The sequence below is a fragment of the Neospora caninum genome, chromosome VIII (assembly GCF_000208865.1).
Source record: "Neospora caninum Liverpool complete genome, chromosome VIII".
Taxonomy (NCBI): domain Eukaryota; phylum Apicomplexa; class Conoidasida; order Eucoccidiorida; family Sarcocystidae; genus Neospora; species Neospora caninum.
This window is the reverse complement of record NC_018395.1, coordinates 5,069,463-5,089,076: the sequence shown is the minus strand read 5'-3', so window position 1 is coordinate 5,089,076 and position 19,614 is coordinate 5,069,463. Positions and strand designations below refer to the sequence as shown.

The following is a 19,614-nucleotide window of genomic DNA, read 5'->3' as shown; positions in this document are numbered from 1 at the left end:
GGCATTTCGGTCTCTCTCTTCGTTCTTTGATTTGGGTCGACGCCCTCGGTTCTATGCGTTTGCAGTGTCTCCCTCTGGTTTCCCCTTTTCCCCGTTTCTCAGGAAACTGACTCGTCTTGACACGGACAGCAGCTCTGGCGTGCTAAGCAGGCTCCTCGTCGGGACCCGAAGACTTGTCGCTTGCAGTCTTGTCTAAACTGCTCGTTTCTTTCAACGTATTATCTTTCGCGGCTTTCCTTCCCGGTTCCGAGTTGCGGCGAGGCATCGCCGTTACTTGGACGGGCTGCAAGCCCTCGCGCCTCCCAACAAAAACGAGAAGCCTCTGTCCTCACTTCGGTTTCCCGCTTCCTGGTGGGAGAGAAAACTCGCATTCTCACATCCCTTTCCCCCAGACGCTCTTATCTCGGCTTCCTTTTTCGAGAGCCAACTTGTGGGTTTTTCTTTGTGTCGCTTTTTGCTGCTCTGTGGCACGACAACCTGTCACAAGGCCCGCGTGTTGTGTTCACTGGCGCCAGCAGAGTTGTTGTTTCCGTGATTTCTTTCTTCTCTGAGACTCTCCGGCACGAGCAAGATTAACTCACCTCCCCGTGCGTCTTAAGTCCTCCTTGTCTTCCGATCTGCTCTCTTTCCTGGCCGTCTTATTGGCAGCTCTGCCCCGGCTCGGCTGTCCACGCTACAAACGCGAATGTCTGAATCGCCCACTACAGAAAAGGGAGAACCCAGCGAGATCGCTGGGTCCTCTTTGTCAATGGGAAAAGCGACTTTGTCTGAAAACTCGTGCACTGCCCAACTGGACCACGAATCGGGCATCCTAAACCCCTTCCAGGAGACCGGTTGCCTCGAAATCCTCTCCGGAGAGAGGGGAGACAGCCACCCGTTCGCTTCGCCCTCCCTTTCCTCTTCTCCGGTTCCGACAGAGAACGAAGCGAAACCCGAGGATGTGCGTGTCCTGCATGCGCAGCCTTTTTTCCTTCCACAACCACCAGAGTGCGGCACCGCTGGCGGCCAGGCGTCGCGCATCTCTGCGTCGTACCTCGGCTCCGTCTACGCAGGAACCGTAGAAAATAAGTATCGGGGCGATCTCCCTGGGCGGAAGGGAATTCTCCGCTGCGAGTTTCTGGCCGCAGCTGAGCTGCTGGCAGAGAAGACAGAACCCCTGATGTTTCCGCCTCCTCCAGAGGTTCTTTCGAAACCAGAAATGAAGGAGAAGCAAGGATCAGGTGGAGCCGGAAACCCACCCTCGCACGCCGCGAAGGCTTCGCCACAGGACAGGCCGACAGCGCGAGGGGCGAGAAGAAGTCTGGAAGCACAGACTGATCAACCGGAGGGTGACGCAGCGGAGTGCGAAGCAGACTGCGAAAGCGGAATCGGCCCGGAAGTGCGAGGGGCGGTCGTCGAGCAGGACACGTGTGTGTTACCGCGAGGATGTGTTGCTACGGAGACAGGCGCAGGGCTGAAAAACCGATGCGAGACTGACCTCGAAGTGGAGAGAGAGAAGGCGAGCGTTGCGTGCGTCGACGCGCCTGCCGACAAAAACCGGGTTCTTCAGAATCGGAAGGAAGCGCCTCGTGAACAGAACGAGGACCGGACGACTGTGACAGGTCTGGAGACGACTCTGAAGAGAGTCAAGAAGACACCGGGGAGCGGGGGAGACGAAATGTACGATCAGACGGTGCACAGCGTCTCTTTCGCGACACTTCCAAATCACACGGAAACCGGTGCACGCGCGAGCGACGGCTTCCCAGACTGCGCGCAGCAGCCATGTTGCGAGTTGGATCGAGACGGGGATTCGGCAACGTGTTCGTCCCACCTGTTGTCCTTCGTCTTGGAAGAAACGCGGAGCGAAGACGGAACCGCCGGGAGTGCAGACGCACCGCGAGAGGCAGCCGTGCGTGAACGGGAACAGGACACAAATTGGCTTTCAGCTGAGCAGGGGATGTGCCTTGACGGCGGGGAGCTGGACGTACAGCCGACGCAGCCGATTGCGGGAAGGAGTCGACAGGTGTCGCGCTTCCCGGAAGAAAAGAATGGAAACAGCGAGGCGGATGTCGGTCACTCGAGGCGCGAAGCAGAACAGGCAGCAGCCGACGGGGACATAAGTGGATTGCAGATAACGTCAGACGTCGCTGGGGCAGTGAAGGCGATCGGCACCCTCGACGGAAGAGAAGGCGGAGAAGGATGCGAACTCGTCGCCGCGGTGAACCCCGCACTAGGGCAAGAGGAAGGCGAAAACGAGGAGACCGCAGACGACACAGTGAAACCCCGCACCCGCGAGACGCATGGAGAAGGCGCCTGTGGCGCGTTGGTGTTCTCTGAGACAGCATCTACCCTCGGTGTCGCTGCTCAGTCTCCGGCCTCGCCCCCCGGACAGGCTGGAACTCCGCCAAATGAAGAAGGTGCTTTGTGTGTCCGTGTCCAGGACCAAGACGGCAGCGCAGCTGGCCGACTGTCTAGACGCCTCGCGGCGTTCACGGCGCGTGCAGCTCAGGAGACTCCCGTGCACGGTCAGGTCGCCGCCAGCGCGGAGGGCGCAGCATTCGGCGAGCCTCCGCACGCCATGTGTGTCGAGAGGCAAATCGATGGCTGTAGAGAGGGGGGAAGCGAGCATGCACCTGCCGGTGAACGAGGCGGCCAGCGCAGAGAACAAGTGCTCGACACATCTGTGGCTGTTCCAGGACCCGAGGGTGGCCCAGCGCGGTGTTCTGTTGCTGCCTTAGTGGTTGCTCCAACTTCTTCTCCGTCGCCGGCTGCAAACGAGCGAGAGCGCAACCGAGACGCGCGCGAGAAAAGTGGAGATGCTCTGGGAGGAAGCGAAGGAGGCGATGCGTGTTTGACGCGGCTCAGGGCTGGGGAAGGAGGAGCGCCGCCCTTGGCGAGAGCCGCGGCGACCGGTCGCCTCCAGGCGTTCGATAAGCCACAACGCACACCTGAAACCGCGAGTACCCCCAGTGGTTCAGAGAAGGAACAGGAACAGGCGACGCTCCCCTCCAACCGTCGTCGGCTTCGCCCTGAAGACAGTCCCTCGCGAGCGGGGCGGGAGGGCGAGAAGCGCCTGCGTCGACTTGCGAGCCGAGACGGCTCTGCAGTCGCGGAACAGGTCGATTCGGCAGCTTGCGTGCACGACGCAAAACCCATCAATCCATCCATCGCTCAGGCGTTCCACCCGAGCCGGATTTCCTCGACGCTCAGATGCGCAGAGCTGCAGACGCCGAGCAAACCGCGATTGTGTGCTCGTGGATTGACAAAGACGACGAGCATGACTCCCGCTCGGTCCCCCGAAGAGGACTCGCCCCTCTTCGTGCCGGCGCCTTCTCCGCCGCCTCCGTCTGCTTCTCCGACGCCGTGTCGCCTCCGCCGGAGCGGGGTGTCTGGGGAGACAGAGACAGCTGTCTGTTTGCCGAGCTGCAGCGCAACCAGGAGCAAGCGCGTGTGGACGTGCCCGCCTCCGGACTGGGAGATCGAGGCTGTCGGAGAGCAGACGGCCTCTACAGAAACGGAGCCGGGTCCGAATCCATCGGAGACAGCTCGGTCGTTCTTGCCTCTCGAGCCTGAAGCACCGAATTCTTCGTGTGTCTCCGCGGCAGTGTCCTCGCCCTCTGCACCCCCGACCTCACCCCCATCTGCCGCTGTCTCCTCTTCCCGTCCCTCGCTCGCATCTTCCTCGCCCTCGCCAATTGTTACGTGCGACGCCGCGGCTGCTTCCTCAGCGTCTCTGCCGTCGTCGCCCACGCTGGTTTGCGCTTCTTGGACCGACGACTTGCCCGCGGGTTCTGGTGTCGTTTCGACCGCCTCAGGTGTCCCTGCAGCTGCGCCTCCCCCGCCGCTGCTTGCGCGTGCCCGCAGCCCGGCGAGGGAGTTTTGCGCTCCTTCTTTGCTCTCGCCATTTCTCGTCCGTTCACAGGTCGGCAGAGATGGAACACGGAAACTCTGCGACGGGCGAGAAATTGACGTTCCCGGCGCCGGAGGAAAGCGTTCGCTCCCAGGATGTGGCGACCAGCCCTCAGCAACACCAACCGCAGTGCCGGAAAGAGATTCAGAGAAACTCGCAGCGCGGGTAGACGGGACCGGGACGGCCGCGGAGTCTGCTGAGGCAGGGGCGACGCAGCGGCAAACAGACAGAACCACAGAAACAAAGGAACAAAGTGTTGGAGATGCGGACGCGCCGGCGCGACCGGGGCTGTGTGCGCGCGAGTCAGTGAGTGCTTCTTCTGGGGCGTCTGCTTCAGAGGCTGCATCCGCCGCGCGTCCACCTGCATGTACAGACGACGCGAAACGCAGGCAGCAGGAAACCCGTTCTTCTGATTCTGCCTCGGCATTCGCCATTGTCTCCCCTTCGCTCGCGGTTGGCCGTTCGTATCCGTCGTGTGCTTCCTCACTCTCGTCTTGTTCCCCTCCTCTCTCTGTTGGCGCTTCTGCCTTTCGTTCTCTGGACAAGCAGTCTGGCGTCAGGGGCGTCGATGCAACTCTGGGCGCGGCGAGCTGTGTACTCGCTTCCTCGGACGAAGGGAGCCGAGGAAATGTGCGTCGATTGGGGGACGCGTTCTCGGCATCGATGCTGCTTTCTGGAAGCGGATCCACCGTGGAGGGGACGAGACCGAATCCCGAGGAGGGCGCGGTCTCGCCTCTTGACGCACGAGACTTGCAAAGCGTTGAGCGCGTCGGCAGGGTGCATGTAGGCGACAGGATTGAAGTGTGCTGGCGGATCGCCGGTGGAGACGAGGAGTCGGTTGCCGGGACGAGCGACCGAGGAAACGGTGAGACAGATGCGTCAGGCGAGTGCACGGCGGGGTGCCGCGAGAAACAGCACAACGAAGCCTCGCTTCAAACCCCGACGGACGGGCGGCAACGCGCCGGGGAGACGGCTTCGATTTCGGCCGGGACCGCAGGTGACGCGCAGGCGGAAGAGGCGTCTCGAGGCGTGGACAAAATTGTTTGGTGGCCAGCGACAGTCGCCATGCTGCCTGGACCGCGAACTGTCGGACGCGAAAGTGGTAGGCGAGTCATGCTGCTGCGCTACGAGCGCTTCGAAGGCTTCCCGGAAGAGTCAGCACAAGTCATCTTCATTGGCCCGAGTCGCCTGCTTCACTTGGGGGCGCCGGAGCAACGCGCTCGTGAGACGCCTGGACTCGGCGCGCCAGCGACTGACGAGACGCTTGCGGCTCGGAGAGATCCTCAGAGGAGACAAGTGAGGAATCGAGAAACAGGGACGGAGGCGCTTACCTGTCCCGAGGCACGCGCCCCCGTTCTCATCTTCAAACGCCCAGGAGAACTGCCACCGGGTAAGACATCTCGACTCACAGAAGTCGAATGTCCTGTTCTGAAGCGTCCCCAGTTCGTGTTTCCCACGCTCTTGGCACGACATAGATATTACACAGATACATCTCTCTGTGTGAATGGGTCGGGTGTATATACTGATAACGTTTGTTTCTGGAGGAAACAGGAGCGTCGCGAGATGGCGCTGTTCATACGAGTGGTAACAGCAATCCGTATATTCCGCCTAGAACATAACTGATGTGGAATAACCTTAATGTAGTAGGATATTAAAATCCAACACTTTTAGCTGTCTTAAGCAGTCCAGGGACATGCCTGGCGAACTAGGGAGTCGCGAGCCGTCAGAGAGATTGGCACGCGAGAGTTCAGACCAGAACATCGTGTACCGACGACGAGACAGGAAGCAGTCGACGGAGGGGATGGCCGTAGTGTTTATTTTCTTTCTGTTCACGGAACAGCGTCAGCCCGCCAGGACTGCATACGGCGGCCTCTCAAACCGCCCTGCTCAACGAACTCGTCGCTTGGGGCTGCACGACTGCGCGCTTCCACCGAACAGTAGAAACAGTTTTGGGAGAGCTAGGGAGGTCAGGGGTCGCCGGAAACGGATTCACATGCCGCGACACTCAAAAGTAGAACAGCATTTCCCCGCAGTGCCGTTGACGTGTGTCGCTTCGCGGCGTGATCGAACGGGATGGAATCAGTCTGGCGAGGAGAGAAAAGCACATGCGGATTGTATCTGAGAGAGAAGGCAGTCAGAGGAGTGTCGCTGGGCGAGCTGCGGAATGAGTGTGCCGATTAGCAGGCGATTGTTCCGGGGGAGAATCGTGTGTACCTTTAGATTGGACACGAGGGTTGGAGTTTGATGGCGTATCAACACTTGGGAACGAACGAACAGGGGAACGCTCTGAAGGGTTTGCGACTATCCAGAGGGACCGCACATGGCGGCGCCACTTCGCGTTCGGCTCTCTCTGTCCGGGACACCTTGAGAGGTTCTGTGTACGGAGGCTCTCAGGTGCGCTTCCGCATAAAGAACAGCGACATCTGCCGACACAAGTTATGTGTTTCTCTCCAGAGGACTACGACTCTGACTCGGACGATACTTCCTTTTCGATCGCCGAAATTCTCCAAGAGCAGGCGCGCTTGGATCACGAGGAGGTCAGCCCGAGCTGTGTATGTGTCTTGCGTGAGGAAATGTCTACAAGAGACATCGGGCTTGCTCGCTTATCGTGCAGAGGAGATCTAGATGGGGGCGCATGAGCTTCTACATAGGAATCGTCGTTTTCCCAGAAAACGACATTTTTAGTTTGAAGCTGGCCATACTGGACCAGGGGCTTACACACGGCACGTGAACTGTGTAAAGATCACGCTACATAGCATGCATGCTGCGCCCGATCTCTACTATTGTGTGTTGTCATGGACGCCTATGTATGGAGCCTGTACGTAGCGTCAGCTAAACGTTGCTGTCGCAGGAATATACATGCAGGCAGGGATGTTTCCATTTCTGTAAAGTTCTGCGCCGTGTATCTACACTTGCGTATGTCGCGCAAGAATACAAGAGCGCATTATCCAAATGCATTGATGCTGGGTGAAGCCGTTTGCGAACCGTCGTTCACGCGTGTGGCGCAGGGACATGTGGGGGCAGTAAAAAACGTGACCCACGTGAGCGCGGATGCTTTGTGGTTCCGCGCCCCTGCTCGGCTTATCCATGTCGCTTGGAAGTGTTACAGCCAGCCTTTATATTAGGTTTCCAGATCTTGTCGCGTCTTTCTGTAGGGCACAGCGGAAATGCCGAGCGCGCTCCATGTGCTTGACACCCAATTCTCGTCGTTGCCCCTCCTCACGGTACGCTGGAGATTCCTATTATCCTCAGCCGGTGTCCCTTCGACCGGGAAGCCTTCACCGACCTTGTTTTGCTGTGGGACGTGTGGACATCTCGGGCATAGTCCTTCTGGAATGAACAACCGGCAGAAACGCCGAGCTCAAAAGACGCACTGCAAAAGTGTTCCAGCCCCAAGCTAGGCACGATCACGCCTCTGAGGAATGCACGGCGCGGAGACGCCAGCACACTCACGCACGCAACTCGCCTTTCCTAAACGGAAGTGACAAAGCCAAGAGTCCTGATTTAAGCGCCTCTTTTCGACGCACACGATGTAAACGAGATTCAGGTTGCGTCGTCATTGCCCGTGACATATCTGGCATATAACACACTATATATAGATATAATTATGAGATAGGAGTATTTCTCTGTATGCACGTATAGACATTTGTGTGTATACGTCTTCGTCACAAGTAGTCTTTAGACGCATTGGGGTCATTTTATTTCGGTATGAGCGTTTCAATCGTTCTTTGGTTCTTTGAATGCGGACACAGTAGACTTATTGGAAGCAATTTCCTGTTCCTTTTCTGATGGGGAGTCGGTGAGAGTACGAACAAGATCCGTTGCAACAGGTTCCTTTTCGTCACGAAGAGGCAACGGTGATTTCACCTCTTGCGTTCGAGCCGGTGTACGATCTGGAAGCTCACATATACAAGTTGTGTGGCAGCTGGTGAGGAGTGGCACTTGCCGATGAAATGAAGAGGCTCGGTTTTGTTGTTGTCTTTTTATCATATGTTTGTTCGCAGCAAATGAATGCAGCCGCAAGCTACCGTCATTTCGCCGACCAGTTCTTGGTATGCCTCCTCTGTGTTGCTGTATATAGATGTAGCGCGGCTACCGACCTCTGTAGATAGACAGGGAGACAAAATGTGACAGAGACTCGGAACCCTATGCGAGGATGCTGCTATCGGAGACACACAAATGCGTGATATATATATATATATATATATATATATACGTGTAAAGGTACGAATGTGGCCATCTCGAGCCCCGCGTGGCGCCCCGTCGAAACCCGCTGCTGCGTTCTTCTCAGGGTCAGTCGCCTGTATTCTTAACGGGCAGTGCTTGTTGTGGGTGCTAATTTTGACCGCTTCAAATGTCAAACGGAGACGCGAGCTTGAGGTTTAACTGGACACGTTTTTCTACGCAGTACGTGCCGGTGGATCTTCTGCCCCATTGCCTTTCTCTCTGTACCCACAGTCCGCAGTCCTTCACTGAGGATCCCTATTAGACTGTGGAATGTTTCACTGTTCTTCTGTTCAGACTTGGCTAGGTGGCATAGTTCGTGTGCGAGGACAGGGATGCACACTTGTCAAAGAAGACATCGAACGGTTTGCAGCGACACTCCGGCGAGAGGGTTCAGGGTGTCTCCCGACGTCGCTTCTCCGTTGAGTTTACGCAGCGCTTCATTTTGACTGATAAACCAAAAGCGAAACGGGATAGGAGAGAAAGAAATCGTGCGCAGCGACAGCCTCTGCCTTTGCTGAGGCACAAGTCCGCCTGCCCTGTGGAGCCACGCACGTTGGAAATCCCTCCTACGTTCGGAACAAGGAATACTGTATCCGCGTAGACTCCCGCCATGTGATATCTTCTGGTGTGCTCTGTGCAAGGCCGCGTTCCAGCTGTTGTGTAGATGGGGAAAACGGGGGACGCCACCGGCGTGTCGCCAAACAAAATGGTGGCTCGCTTTCTAACAAGGAGTTGGCGAGCAACTCTGACTCCATCGTGGCACGGCTCCTGTAGCTTAATATCGTTTCGGAAAGGCTGAAAATGAGCAAATGAGGAGGCAGTACCAGTAACGGTGTTTTCGCCTCGGTCGGAGCATCCGTGACATGTACAAAAGGGACACAGAAAGGCGCAGATGACGCTGTCCCCCGATTAGAAGCACGGCACCGTCATGTTTAGACTGAAACGTGTTGTCACATGTAAAAGCGGAATGCATTTCTTTCGCCACTGTTGTTTTACCACCTCTTAAGGTCCGCTTGACGTCCCCGTGCGGTAGAGAACAGCGTTTGGACGACGAAAAGCGCCAAGCGTCTGGCTGCGAAAAATGTGATTCTCTTTACGGTAATAGTACCGCTGGCGTCAAGCGTTTCACGCAAAGTCGTTACCTCCATTGAAATGCTTATGAACTTCCAAATAAATTGTGCATTGGCACGAGAACGACGAGAACGTAACTGATATGGAATAACCTTCATGTAGTAGGATACTAAAATCTAAGCCTTTTAGCTGTCTTCAGTAGTCCATTGGGATGGTGGTGTACAGCAATCATAAAGAACTTCGTAAACCCTTAAAAAAAAGTTTCCCCCAAGTAATCGGATCCGGTTGGCTGCTGTAGGAATAGCAATCATAATTGTCATAGCTGAGAAGCATGCACGTGTATCAATTTCTGGATCGACAGTCATCATGTGATGTGCCCACACTACGGAACCTAGGGTAGAGAGGGAACCCATTGCTAGAGTCGTAGATTGGCCACCGAACACCGAGAGACTACTACTCAGATGCTAGTATGGTCAGTACCATCGTCCTAAGAATATCTGGTGTAACATGAAAACGAATCATTGGATTACATTTTATATTGCCTTCACAGGGCAGCCCGCCCGTAGGGGGGTACACACGATCCAGGGTCGCTTGTACGACATACAGAACGCCATCCGCTACACAATTTCATGCCGATTTCTCTATTGCCGGCATTGATCACGCGTATTCTCGCCACTGTGTCCAGCAGTACTCCCCCGACTACACGGGCTTTGTGGTGAGCTCCCTGTGACCAAGGCAAGCACATACGCCGTATCTGTTCGTTCTCAAACACACAAACGGAAGACACGAAGACAGAACTGCGCCCCCTCGGTTGCTCCATGAGGCAAGCCTCCGACCTCTGCCAACAGAACCGCGTGCGCATCTTTAACTAGCACGGGTACGCTCTTTATGTATGGCACGCGTTATCATCGCATCTGCTGACAATAGTCCAGCTTATTGACCTGGGAACCGATGGTTGCCCGGTGGTGAGTCTGTAAGTCGACTCTCGCCGTTTGCCTTGTCACCCTTCCGCCATACAAAAGAACATCAAACGCTACAGCACTGCGACATCTGCGCCGGCGTGGTCATTGTTACGCGGTAATCATCAGTACCACGCCCGCCCCCTACTCTTTGGACCGCATGAAACATTTCCCGCTTGAGTGCTTTTTCATTAGATAGTTGTCACAATCATTTATAAAACAGTGACTTTCCCCCCTGCTCTTTGGACCGCATGAAACATTTCCCGCTTGAGTGCTTTTTCATTAGTTGTCAATCATTTATAAAACAGTGACTTTTCCAACATGGCCGTTGTTCCCCGTGCACAGCATGTGTAGCTGGGACAGGGCGGCACCGCATCTGGCTTCGTAAAACACGAGCGGCATGGGCTCATGCAGGCGCTGCATAGATATGACCAAAACATATGTTCTGTACATGATTGATGAGAGCACATTGGCCCACGCACTTATTCACTGTACATACCTGTACATATGCTGAAAGAACGGGAGCGGCAACCGAAGCCCAAATTTGAAAGACAGCTGTCCCTTACACCTACACTGGATCCCATCCCTCACATGTAAAAAAACTGGTGCTGATATGCCCATGTTTACTGCGATACATCACCTCCCTAATGATCGTTTCCCCGGCGAAAAACCCACGTGACGCTATCAAGCTGGGGATTGGGATGACCAACCCTCATTCACCGTGCATTACCAACTTCGTCCTCGGCGAATCACGCTGGCTGTTCCGCTAAGATCTTACGAGCGTCTTCAGCTTCCTTTGATGCGGCATCTACGAGCTCCTTTGCCTTCGCCTCCAGTAGAGCCCTTTGGATCGCCTGAAACGCGTCTACTAGCGCGCGCTGGCTCTTCGTCAACACTTCTTTCGCACCATCACGCAGGTACTGAGCATCCTCCTTCACTTCCTCCACTATTTCGTCCGCTGTGGTCCCCACGAATTGTCTCGCACCGGAAGCTGCTTTCTCCAGTGCCTTCCGAAATTCCTCTGCTCTGGCTGCAACCCCGGCGTCTGTTTGTTCATAGGGTTGTTCACTGTCGACACGCCGCAACTGTCTCTCAACAGCTTCGCGACCTAGCAGAGCCGAGACAGTTGACGCATGCTGACGAAGATCCTCCGCTTTCTGGGCAACCATTTCGCCCAAAGCTTTCGTCTTACGACAAATCTCTTCCTCCATTGGGGAATTACTTTTTTGGCAGGGTCTCAGGCGGGCACCTAGAGATTTTAGTGCGTGTGACAGCTGCAACAGTTCCTCGATCTCCTCCAACTTTTGCTGAATCTTAACCTTCTGAAACGCCGCCCTCAGCCGTCTCTGGTTTTCTTTGATAAAGTCAACTAGTTTCGTCCGAGTCGAAACCGTCGGTCCCCTTTCCGACTCCAGCTCCTCAGCTTCTAGCTTCCCGTGAGCCTCCCTGTATGCTCTCTTGATGGCTTCCAACTGCCTCACCACCCGGCCTACTTGGAAACTAATTTCGAAATCGCCTGATCCCTGAACCCGTAAAACGTAGACAACTTCCTCCGGTGAGAGCTCTGGAATGCTAAAAATCGGGGCAGGCAGCGCTGTTCCTGGTGTTGAACCGACTTCGTTAGGATGTGGTACCGACGTGGAAAGTGGTAGCGCGGAAGAGTCCATTGCTTCACTCGCGTCTGGTTCTTGCGCCTCCTGATGCGTCGTGCCCGGTTCCTGCAAACCCTCGTGTTCACTGTCAGGAGGGGGATGTAGAACATGGTCGGCTGAGATATTACCCTCAAGGCCCTCATCGTTCCTCAGCGTTACTTTCCCAGCATCTGCCTCGCCTTCCCCAGACGTGGTCGGAGCGTCCACGGAATGATGCTCTGGGCTCGCTGTTGGTTCATCCCTGCCTGCGCGACCATCTGATATCATGTTCGTGTCACTCCCTGGAAGAGTACTGGCCGCTGCGGAGCTACGGCGCCCTAGAGCCTCGGCAACTCTTTCTTCGAGTGACTCCACACTTGGGTAGCGAGGCACCCTGCACACCAGTTGAATCAGCACAAAGTGTTGCATGACCCTACTGAGCAAGTGGTCGAACCGCAACGTGCTGTTCCTACACGTAGCAAAACACGTCATGCTTTGACTCACCTTTGGCCCAATCCTACAGATGATGTGGCGAGGAGGACAAAGAAGCCTAAGATGACTGCAGCGTGCAGTCCCCTCTTGCCTCGTCCGAACGCCATTGTGCTGCGCACAGTCATGCAACCAAACCATGCATCGTTTTCATCGACTCCATTGTCCCACGCATCGAGAGTGTGTAAGGGTGGAAACATCCGTTAATGCCGTTTACACACATGGCCGCCGAGTTGTTCTATGTCGCGTGTTCTCCTACTTGTGCTTTTGCAACGCGTGCTCACCATACGGGTACCCTTCCCCATTCCTCCTGAATTTTGCCTCCGTTTCTCAGCGAGCGTATTTCAACATGTTTAGGTGAAATACGTACATCATCCGCGCAAACAAGTATGCCCCTCAAAAACAGCTTTCTCCAACTACAGCGGCTTGCAGCTTGACGTATTATAATCTTGTCCCCACTCCAGTTTCTCTGATGATAAACCGTCAACCACACACCCTTCCCTTCCCCGAACCCCTAGCAAATGGGCGTGCCCAACCGTGCGCCACCCCCCAAAGTACAGTACACACTGCAGTTTCGAACCACATCACCTTTACCTGCTATGTTTTGCTACAGGAAGTACCACCGTGCTTCACGTATGTTCCTCGAGCGGCTTGGGAAAGAGTACATCTAGTACACAGACAGACCACCAGAGAGTCACGAAACGATTGTTCAACTGTTAAAAGAAAATTTCTACCTGACAGATGTCTTGATACCTCTGTCATCCGCACACACGCGCTCATCTTCACGTTTTAGACATAGGGAGAGCTCACCAGATGGTGTGTCTACTGCCAGTAGTTTAGCGCGCTCGCACTGGCATAGGCCATCGCAACGCTACCAAAGGCCAAGGCTGCTAGTACTGGCGAGTGAAATGCGACGCTCACTGTAGCCTCCAGATACACGACCTGTTGCGGAGCTGACGCTCTCCCCACTAGAGTTCATGAGCGATGGGGCGATGGTAGACCAACGGTCCCTAGCGCTTCGGCTGTTGCGCGGCGGCTCTTAAGAGCGGGACGACCGCCTTTCAGGTGAACCGCCTAGTATCCCAAGCACACGAACATCCCACTCATGGGCTGGCGGAACTGCTCGCAGCGGTTACGCAAACACAGTTGCGACGCAATGAGCCGTCTCAAGTTGCTGTCCTCGTCTCATTTCGGATCGGTTCCCAGGTCCTCCGGTGCGTCTCTGTCGGAAGGTTATTGCAACTCCGTTCTGCGCTGGGATTAGTTTAAATCATTTCATTAATTTGCAGTTTCATCGTTGAACTGCCGAAGAGCTTTATGTTTTTGCCGCGACTTCTTTTTCTCTCCCCTGAATAAATTGTACCGTGGGTGGCGTACACGTCTGAACACGAACTCGGCTGGGTTTGCTTTTGTGGACGTGTTTTTCCGGCTCAAATAATTTCATTTTCATTGTTCATACGTGTTTGTGATCTCTTTTAAGGCATTCAGCAAGATGGTGCGTGTGAGCGCTATTGTTGGGGTTGCAGCCTCGGTGGTTCTCTCCCTTTCTTCCGGCGTGTACGCGGCCGAGGGAGCGGAAAAACCCTTGGGAGGCGAAGGTCAAGCGCCTACCTTGTTGTCAATGCTAGGTGGCGGGCGCGCGGGAAGGGGGTTGTCAGTCGGACAATCAGTAGACCTTGACCTGATGGGCAGACGCTACCGAGTGACCAGATCCGAGGGTGCGCCAGATGTGCTCGAGATCTCGTAAGTAGACTACTGGTGTTCAACGAAAAAAAAGTACTTGCGCTGTGGAATGTCGTCTGTGTGTTAGCTGCATCATGTGATAAGCAAACATTTGTTTTCGAGCGTGTGTTGTCTCGCGTGCTTTCAGCGTTCTGGACGCGGATGGGAAGGCTTCTCACATCGGCTTTGTAAGCATTCCGGAAGTGATGGACACCGTGGCGCGCATGCAGAAGGACGAGGGAATTTTCCTTGATGCGTTAAGTAAAGGAGAAACAGTAAAGGAGGCGATCGAGGATGTTGCTGCAGCGGAAGGTCTTTCTCCCGAGCAGACTGAAAACCTGGAGGAAACGGTGGCCGCTGTAGCGACTCTTGTTCGTGACGAGATGGAAGTTCTTAAAGATCAGGAGAAGCTAGAAGAGGATGCAGAAAAGCTTGCGGGAGATTTAGAAGCTCTTCAAGGGCAACATTAATTTGCAAAGGGATTGTCATGTAGCCATATGTTCAATCGCCCTCAAAAGTCGACTGGGGTGTTTTGGCACATGTCTGCAGTTGGTTTGGATCGACGGCATGGGTTAGCGATGGAGAAAACGGATCGATGGTTGACAGTTGCCGAAGGAAATCGGTTGCGTCGTGTAAGGAAAGTGTCACGGGGGCATTGAGATTTGGAGGGGCTCTTGAAGCCTTCCTCGGTGGCACCAGAGGGGCAGAGCTCAACGCAAGCGTGGTATATGGAGCTGGAGCAGTGGCCGCAACGCAGCAGGGCGGCGTGAATTACGTTGCGTTAGTGCTGGCGTGAAACGTCGTGTTCTCAACCCGAGTACAATGTAGTTTCAGGTGGTCGTTGCTCGAATCCGTGTGTCGCGCCTGTGTTGTATAGTGTTTCGCATTATGTGTAGACGGGGACGTTTTTAAAAAATCAAAAATGTGTGGCAAACCTGAGTGCAGCCAGATGAGATGGTTCATCTATGGCAGTATTCGAGACGTGCGCGTCTCTCCCGCCGAAATAGTCTCACGAAGTTCATAACCTCCCGGCGAGGGGGACCCGCACGGTATAGACACACGCTGTACAGTTTGAGAGCTTGATATTCACTTTGGTAGTCTTCTTCCTGATGTTAGTGTGTACGGAATACACGGATCGGGTTCTAGTTGGCCTGGCACCTGCTTAGTAGATGGATGAACGCGTTTTACGCCAGGTATGTATGGATAATACTCGATTCTAGTTCAACCGCTACTGTTGGCCTACGAAATTGGCCATGAAGAAGAGGATGCTTGAGATCTCATTTGTTTTTACGTGTACGCAACTGAGAGACTCCGGTTCTTTTTTATTCCGATGCAGGGGAGTGTAAAGAGCGTTAGCGTTCAACAAGAGAATACACCCCGTATCAGCAGAAGTTCGTGTTAAATATCACGCATGAATCTTATTTTGTTGTTTAAAACGCGGATGATAGAGCCACTGTATACGGGCAAGGTATGTGCATACCAGGCAAGGAGCGTTCAGGAGCTGCCAATTTTTTCAGCGCGCCGTTTACAAGGTCACGGTGGCCCACGTCGAATCTCGTACGTAAAAGTGTTCAGCAGGGCGCAGCTTCTTTAATGAATTGGCAGACTATCTAACGACAAAATATTCGAAAAAACTGTCGAAGGAACTCCGATTCCGACTGTGCTGTAGCGAAAGAGGTACATGTCCAGTAGTTAATGCTATATCTGCAGAAACCTGGCGAACGCAAATTCGCCAGAGGATGTTCCCTTAAAGTTTTTTGTGACTGTTTTCGGTGTAGAGGTTTACTCGGATGAGAATTTCGAGCAGGGAGTCGCCCGCTGATGCATGCCTCCTCTATGTTGGCGTGAAAGAGATTGGCAAGCCCGCCAAAGAATTGAATGTGGGAACGCTCAGCCCCATAACAGCCTAGCGGAGTCTCTAATGTTTGCAACATGCAGACGCCAGGGAACACTAGTCCTCGGTGTAACTGTTAACAATCGATTGGTTACAATCTCTCACATTGCAAGGCACCGTGCTTTAGAGGCTTTGCCGCACCTCAGGCACGAGATGGGAAATCTGACTATTAGGCTCCGACGTGTACCTGGTTTCTGGAATTTGATTCTCACATCAACAGGGGAAGCTGCGTCATCGAACACAGGGGGAATAGTGTGCACTGCAAAGTAGTATACACATGGTAGATGAAGGAACGAGCCTGTCTTTCACACGCCGCTTCGTGATCATATGAATCTATATATGAATCTAACCGTGCAGCGCTTGCCGATCAATTTCACTCCAAAGGTCCATTCTGAAGCAAGAGGTGGCATTTTCGCTCGGAACGAAGGGTGTTCTGAATGTGACGCGTTGCAAGAAGTTCGAAAACGTCTGTACAACGGCAGTGTCTTGCTTGAAGATCATTGTTTTTTTGAAACACGATATATACGTTTTCGACACCCTTCCACGCATAAAGGGGTGTCGCATAACCCCACTACCGTGGGACGGCTTCTGGGGAACTCCTGCGTTTGAGTTAGTTAAATCCCATCTTCATGAGCTCGACCGCTAATACTGGACAGTTCTGTGTATGGCCGTACCCCTTCCGAACGCGAGATGATGGACCCGTGTAGTGAAAAACACCTGCAGTCGTATAACCTCAATGGATGGATGGTGACACAAGAAGATTCCTCTGTGGCCGTGGAAGAAGGAATCGATGATTTGGATGCTGGCCAGCAGAATAAAACAGACCGACTGAGAGGTATTCTAGACAAGATCGACAGGGAAAGTTACAAAAGTATTCAGTGCCTCAAGGCCACAATAGAAGCAGTGGACAGACAGATATCTACGGCGGGACTGCCACAGTCGCAACAAGATGCAGGGAGAAAAAGGGAGGATCTTGCGACCTCCACTGGAAGCCGCTTGCCGCGCTGTTTTTTCTACAACAGAGTGGCCCTCGATCCCCCCACCATGACATATCCAGCGACATCCGCAGCAATCCCTCTCATTCCTGCATTGGATCCGAAGCCTCTGAGCGACACACTCAGCATATCATCTCCGAGTACAACAAGCACTCAAAGGACTTCAAGAAGCCGAACTCGTAAGCAAACTCGGTCGCGTCATAAATCCGATGTGTCGGTTGTTGAGGACGGCTCTACGGGAGATCAAAGTGTGCCCGTGCCTGGTCAGTTAGATGGCGTTTTCAAGGGTTTGCGATCACTCAAGGTCGAAAGCCAGCGCCTGTGGACGGGTCTCCAGCAGGCGCGAGAGTACGCAAATCGCTTTTCTACAGAGACGTATGCGTCTAGTCATTCCCTCCTCAACAAACGGAAGGAGTGTCAGCGCGACAGTTCTCGCAGGACATACCTGAAACTCCTTGATTGCCTTGATTCGTCGTCTAGGCTTGCAGAAAGGCTCAAGTGTAGAATAAACATTCTGGAAGAAAAGAGCCAGCAGAAACTCTCCCAAATCTACAACGATCTCTACTTGCGTCAGAAGTTCCGGTTACCACCCTGGCCGGTGTCTGTTAGCAAGACTCCGGCACTTTTGTTGCGGGCGCATAGTGGCCTGCAAACCTCGTTCACGGATGCTGTGGATAATAAAGCTGAAGTCTCCGCTCGGGCGTCAAAGCTGCCGCTACTGGAGTCCTTGTCGTATCCCAGGGACTCGAAAACAGCTATATCGGGTGACAAAGGCTCGGAACCTGGCTCGACAGCCGCGACCAGGGAACGGCTCAGGGAGGAACTTCTGTCCGCCTGTCTCGTGGGCGACACGCGTGAAGGACCGCAACGACAAAGCGTGCAGATATCTGTTCCATCGCCTCACCTACGAACACAGAGTGACAGTGGGGGCACTGAACTGAGCGGCCTCAAGTTTCCGACTGGGCGCTTTATGTCGAAAGATTCCAATTGCGGCTTCCTCCGTTCTGCGTCGGCGAAACCGAAAAGCGAAACGCCGAACTCAGGCAGCAGAAACAAGCATCTAGCTGCTTCCCAAACCGACTTGTCTTGTCATTGTCTCTCATCGCCGTGTTCATCATCTCAATGGGGGCTGTCACATTTTTCCCAGAAAGAATGTCCACATTCGGCGAACCCTCGTACGTGTCGGTCGCACTGTGCACGGCAGCCGAGGGATGAGTCTGATGCGAAAGGTGGCCTTGCTATCCAAGATCCTTTGGTGCGCGCTACATGTGCACAGTCTTGCGACGACTGTTGTCCAGGTCCGTGGTGTTGCATACAATCTACAAATTGTGGGCTGAAGGCGGATCGGACAGCCGCTTCCCTGGCACCTACGATCATCACACAAACCAGTAGACGGACTGGGCAGATATCGCCAAAGTGTCAATTTGAAACGGTTCCAGAAAGGACAGACAAATGGGGAGGAAACCTCCTGTCTTCTCCCCGTCTTGCGCAAGAAGGCACCCCGAGTCCTGCAGAAGGAGATCAAAACACCCTGCTAGAGGCTCCCTTTACCACAGCTCCAGGCCGCCTCAGCCGGATCCCGTTGGCATCTCTAGTGTATCGTCCAGCGATACCGCCGTGCCGAGAACCTCTTCGGGAGACTACCGGCGTGCATCAGTCAACTCTGCGTTTGTCAAGACCTTTTCCCAGCACCAGAATAGACACACAAGTCACGTTTGCAAACGTATGCCATCCTCCGATTCAGACAGTTTCTCATCCTCTAGCGTCTATCAGCTGTCCATTGCAGCCGAGTCCAGTGTGTGAGTTGCCCTCTCCTGAGCTGGTGCCACTCGCATCGACAGCGGCTAGATCTCAAGACCAATTTGCAGCTGTTACCACTCCGGGGCGAGGTTATTTCAGTGTCGAGGGGAGGCAATCTTGGTCGTTTGAACCAGGTGCTCATCCATCAAGTAATGCGCAGCGACTTTCTTGGGGGCAGCCAGGTTCTTTCACTCGTTCCCAGTCGCGCGACGAACGGTGCTATCGGTCCGCGAATGTGCTGAGAGAGAAAGGTGAGTGACAGAACATTCTCCTTTCTTATATGTGAATACACTGTTGATATCCGCGAGAGTGAGGATCCCCGTTCCTTTCGACTCCTGTCACGGCGGCGACAACATCTAAAAATTTCAGAGAAATTTTCAGCGGCTCCAGTTCACCCATGTACAGGAGCCCTTCTCCCCATTCTGTTGGGCTCATGTTTTGCGGCACAAGCTCGAAAACGAACCAGTCTACGCTTCCTGAGACGAGCGGAAGTTAGGTCACCTAGGGGAGGGTATCTTTTTCATGGTTTGGCACAGGATGAAGTATACCCTAAACGCGACCACCTAAGTCACGGACCTCCGGCACAAAGGGCCTGTTTGTCGCCCTGCCACAAGCACACCCGATAAAAACAATCAAACCATATATATGCCCGCCTCTTCGCTTGCTTGCTGAGCACTAGGAAGGGTTCTCTTTTGCTGTCTTGCACTTATTTGAGTCAACCCGTGTGCGCGGCACTCATCCTATCGTGATACAGCGACGGCCTCGTGGGTCAAGCTCTATTGAGCAATGAGCCACATGCAGTACATTGCGCAGTGCGTTTCCACGTATCCTTTCTGTTCTGACGTACTGCAATAACGTTCGCTGACGCAAAAGCCACACTAACTCGTTTCCGTAAACAGGGAAACCGCTGACGCGTCTGTGAAACAAGAACATCCCG

At 54.1% G+C, this 19,614-nt stretch overlaps 4 protein-coding genes across 4 annotated transcripts; 3 read left to right on the top strand and 1 right to left on the bottom strand.

Annotated features, from left to right (window-relative positions):
- Window positions 1-748: 748 nt before the first annotated feature.
- On the top strand, window positions 749-8,365 carry NCLIV_036420 (conserved hypothetical protein; the record flags this gene model as incomplete). Its single annotated transcript, XM_003883843.1, has 5 exons — window positions 749-5,279; window positions 6,344-6,426; window positions 7,045-7,113; window positions 7,894-7,941; window positions 8,348-8,365. 5 exons carry the CDS (start codon window positions 749-751, stop codon window positions 8,363-8,365), a joined length of 4,749 nt encoding a protein of 1,582 aa, XP_003883892.1.
- Window positions 8,366-10,895: 2,530 nt separating this feature from the next.
- Window positions 10,896-12,376, bottom strand: NCLIV_036410 (putative cyst matrix protein; the record flags this gene model as incomplete). Its single annotated transcript, XM_003883842.1, has 2 exons — window positions 10,896-12,171; window positions 12,282-12,376. The coding sequence occupies 2 exons, from the start codon at window positions 12,374-12,376 to the stop codon at window positions 10,896-10,898; spliced, it is 1,371 nt and encodes a 456-aa protein (XP_003883891.1).
- A 1,382-nt stretch (window positions 12,377-13,758) lies between these two features.
- On the top strand, window positions 13,759-14,458 carry NCLIV_036400 (uncharacterized protein; the record flags this gene model as incomplete). The annotated part of the gene is made up of 2 exons (XM_003883841.1): window positions 13,759-14,009; window positions 14,137-14,458. 2 exons carry the CDS (start codon window positions 13,759-13,761, stop codon window positions 14,456-14,458), a joined length of 573 nt encoding a protein of 190 aa, XP_003883890.1.
- Window positions 14,459-16,575: 2,117 nt separating this feature from the next.
- On the top strand, window positions 16,576-18,936 carry NCLIV_036390 (conserved hypothetical protein; the record flags this gene model as incomplete). Its single annotated transcript, XM_003883840.1, has 1 exon — window positions 16,576-18,936. The coding sequence occupies one exon, from the start codon at window positions 16,576-16,578 to the stop codon at window positions 18,934-18,936; it is 2,361 nt and encodes a 786-aa protein (XP_003883889.1).
- Window positions 18,937-19,614: the final 678 nt, after the last annotated feature.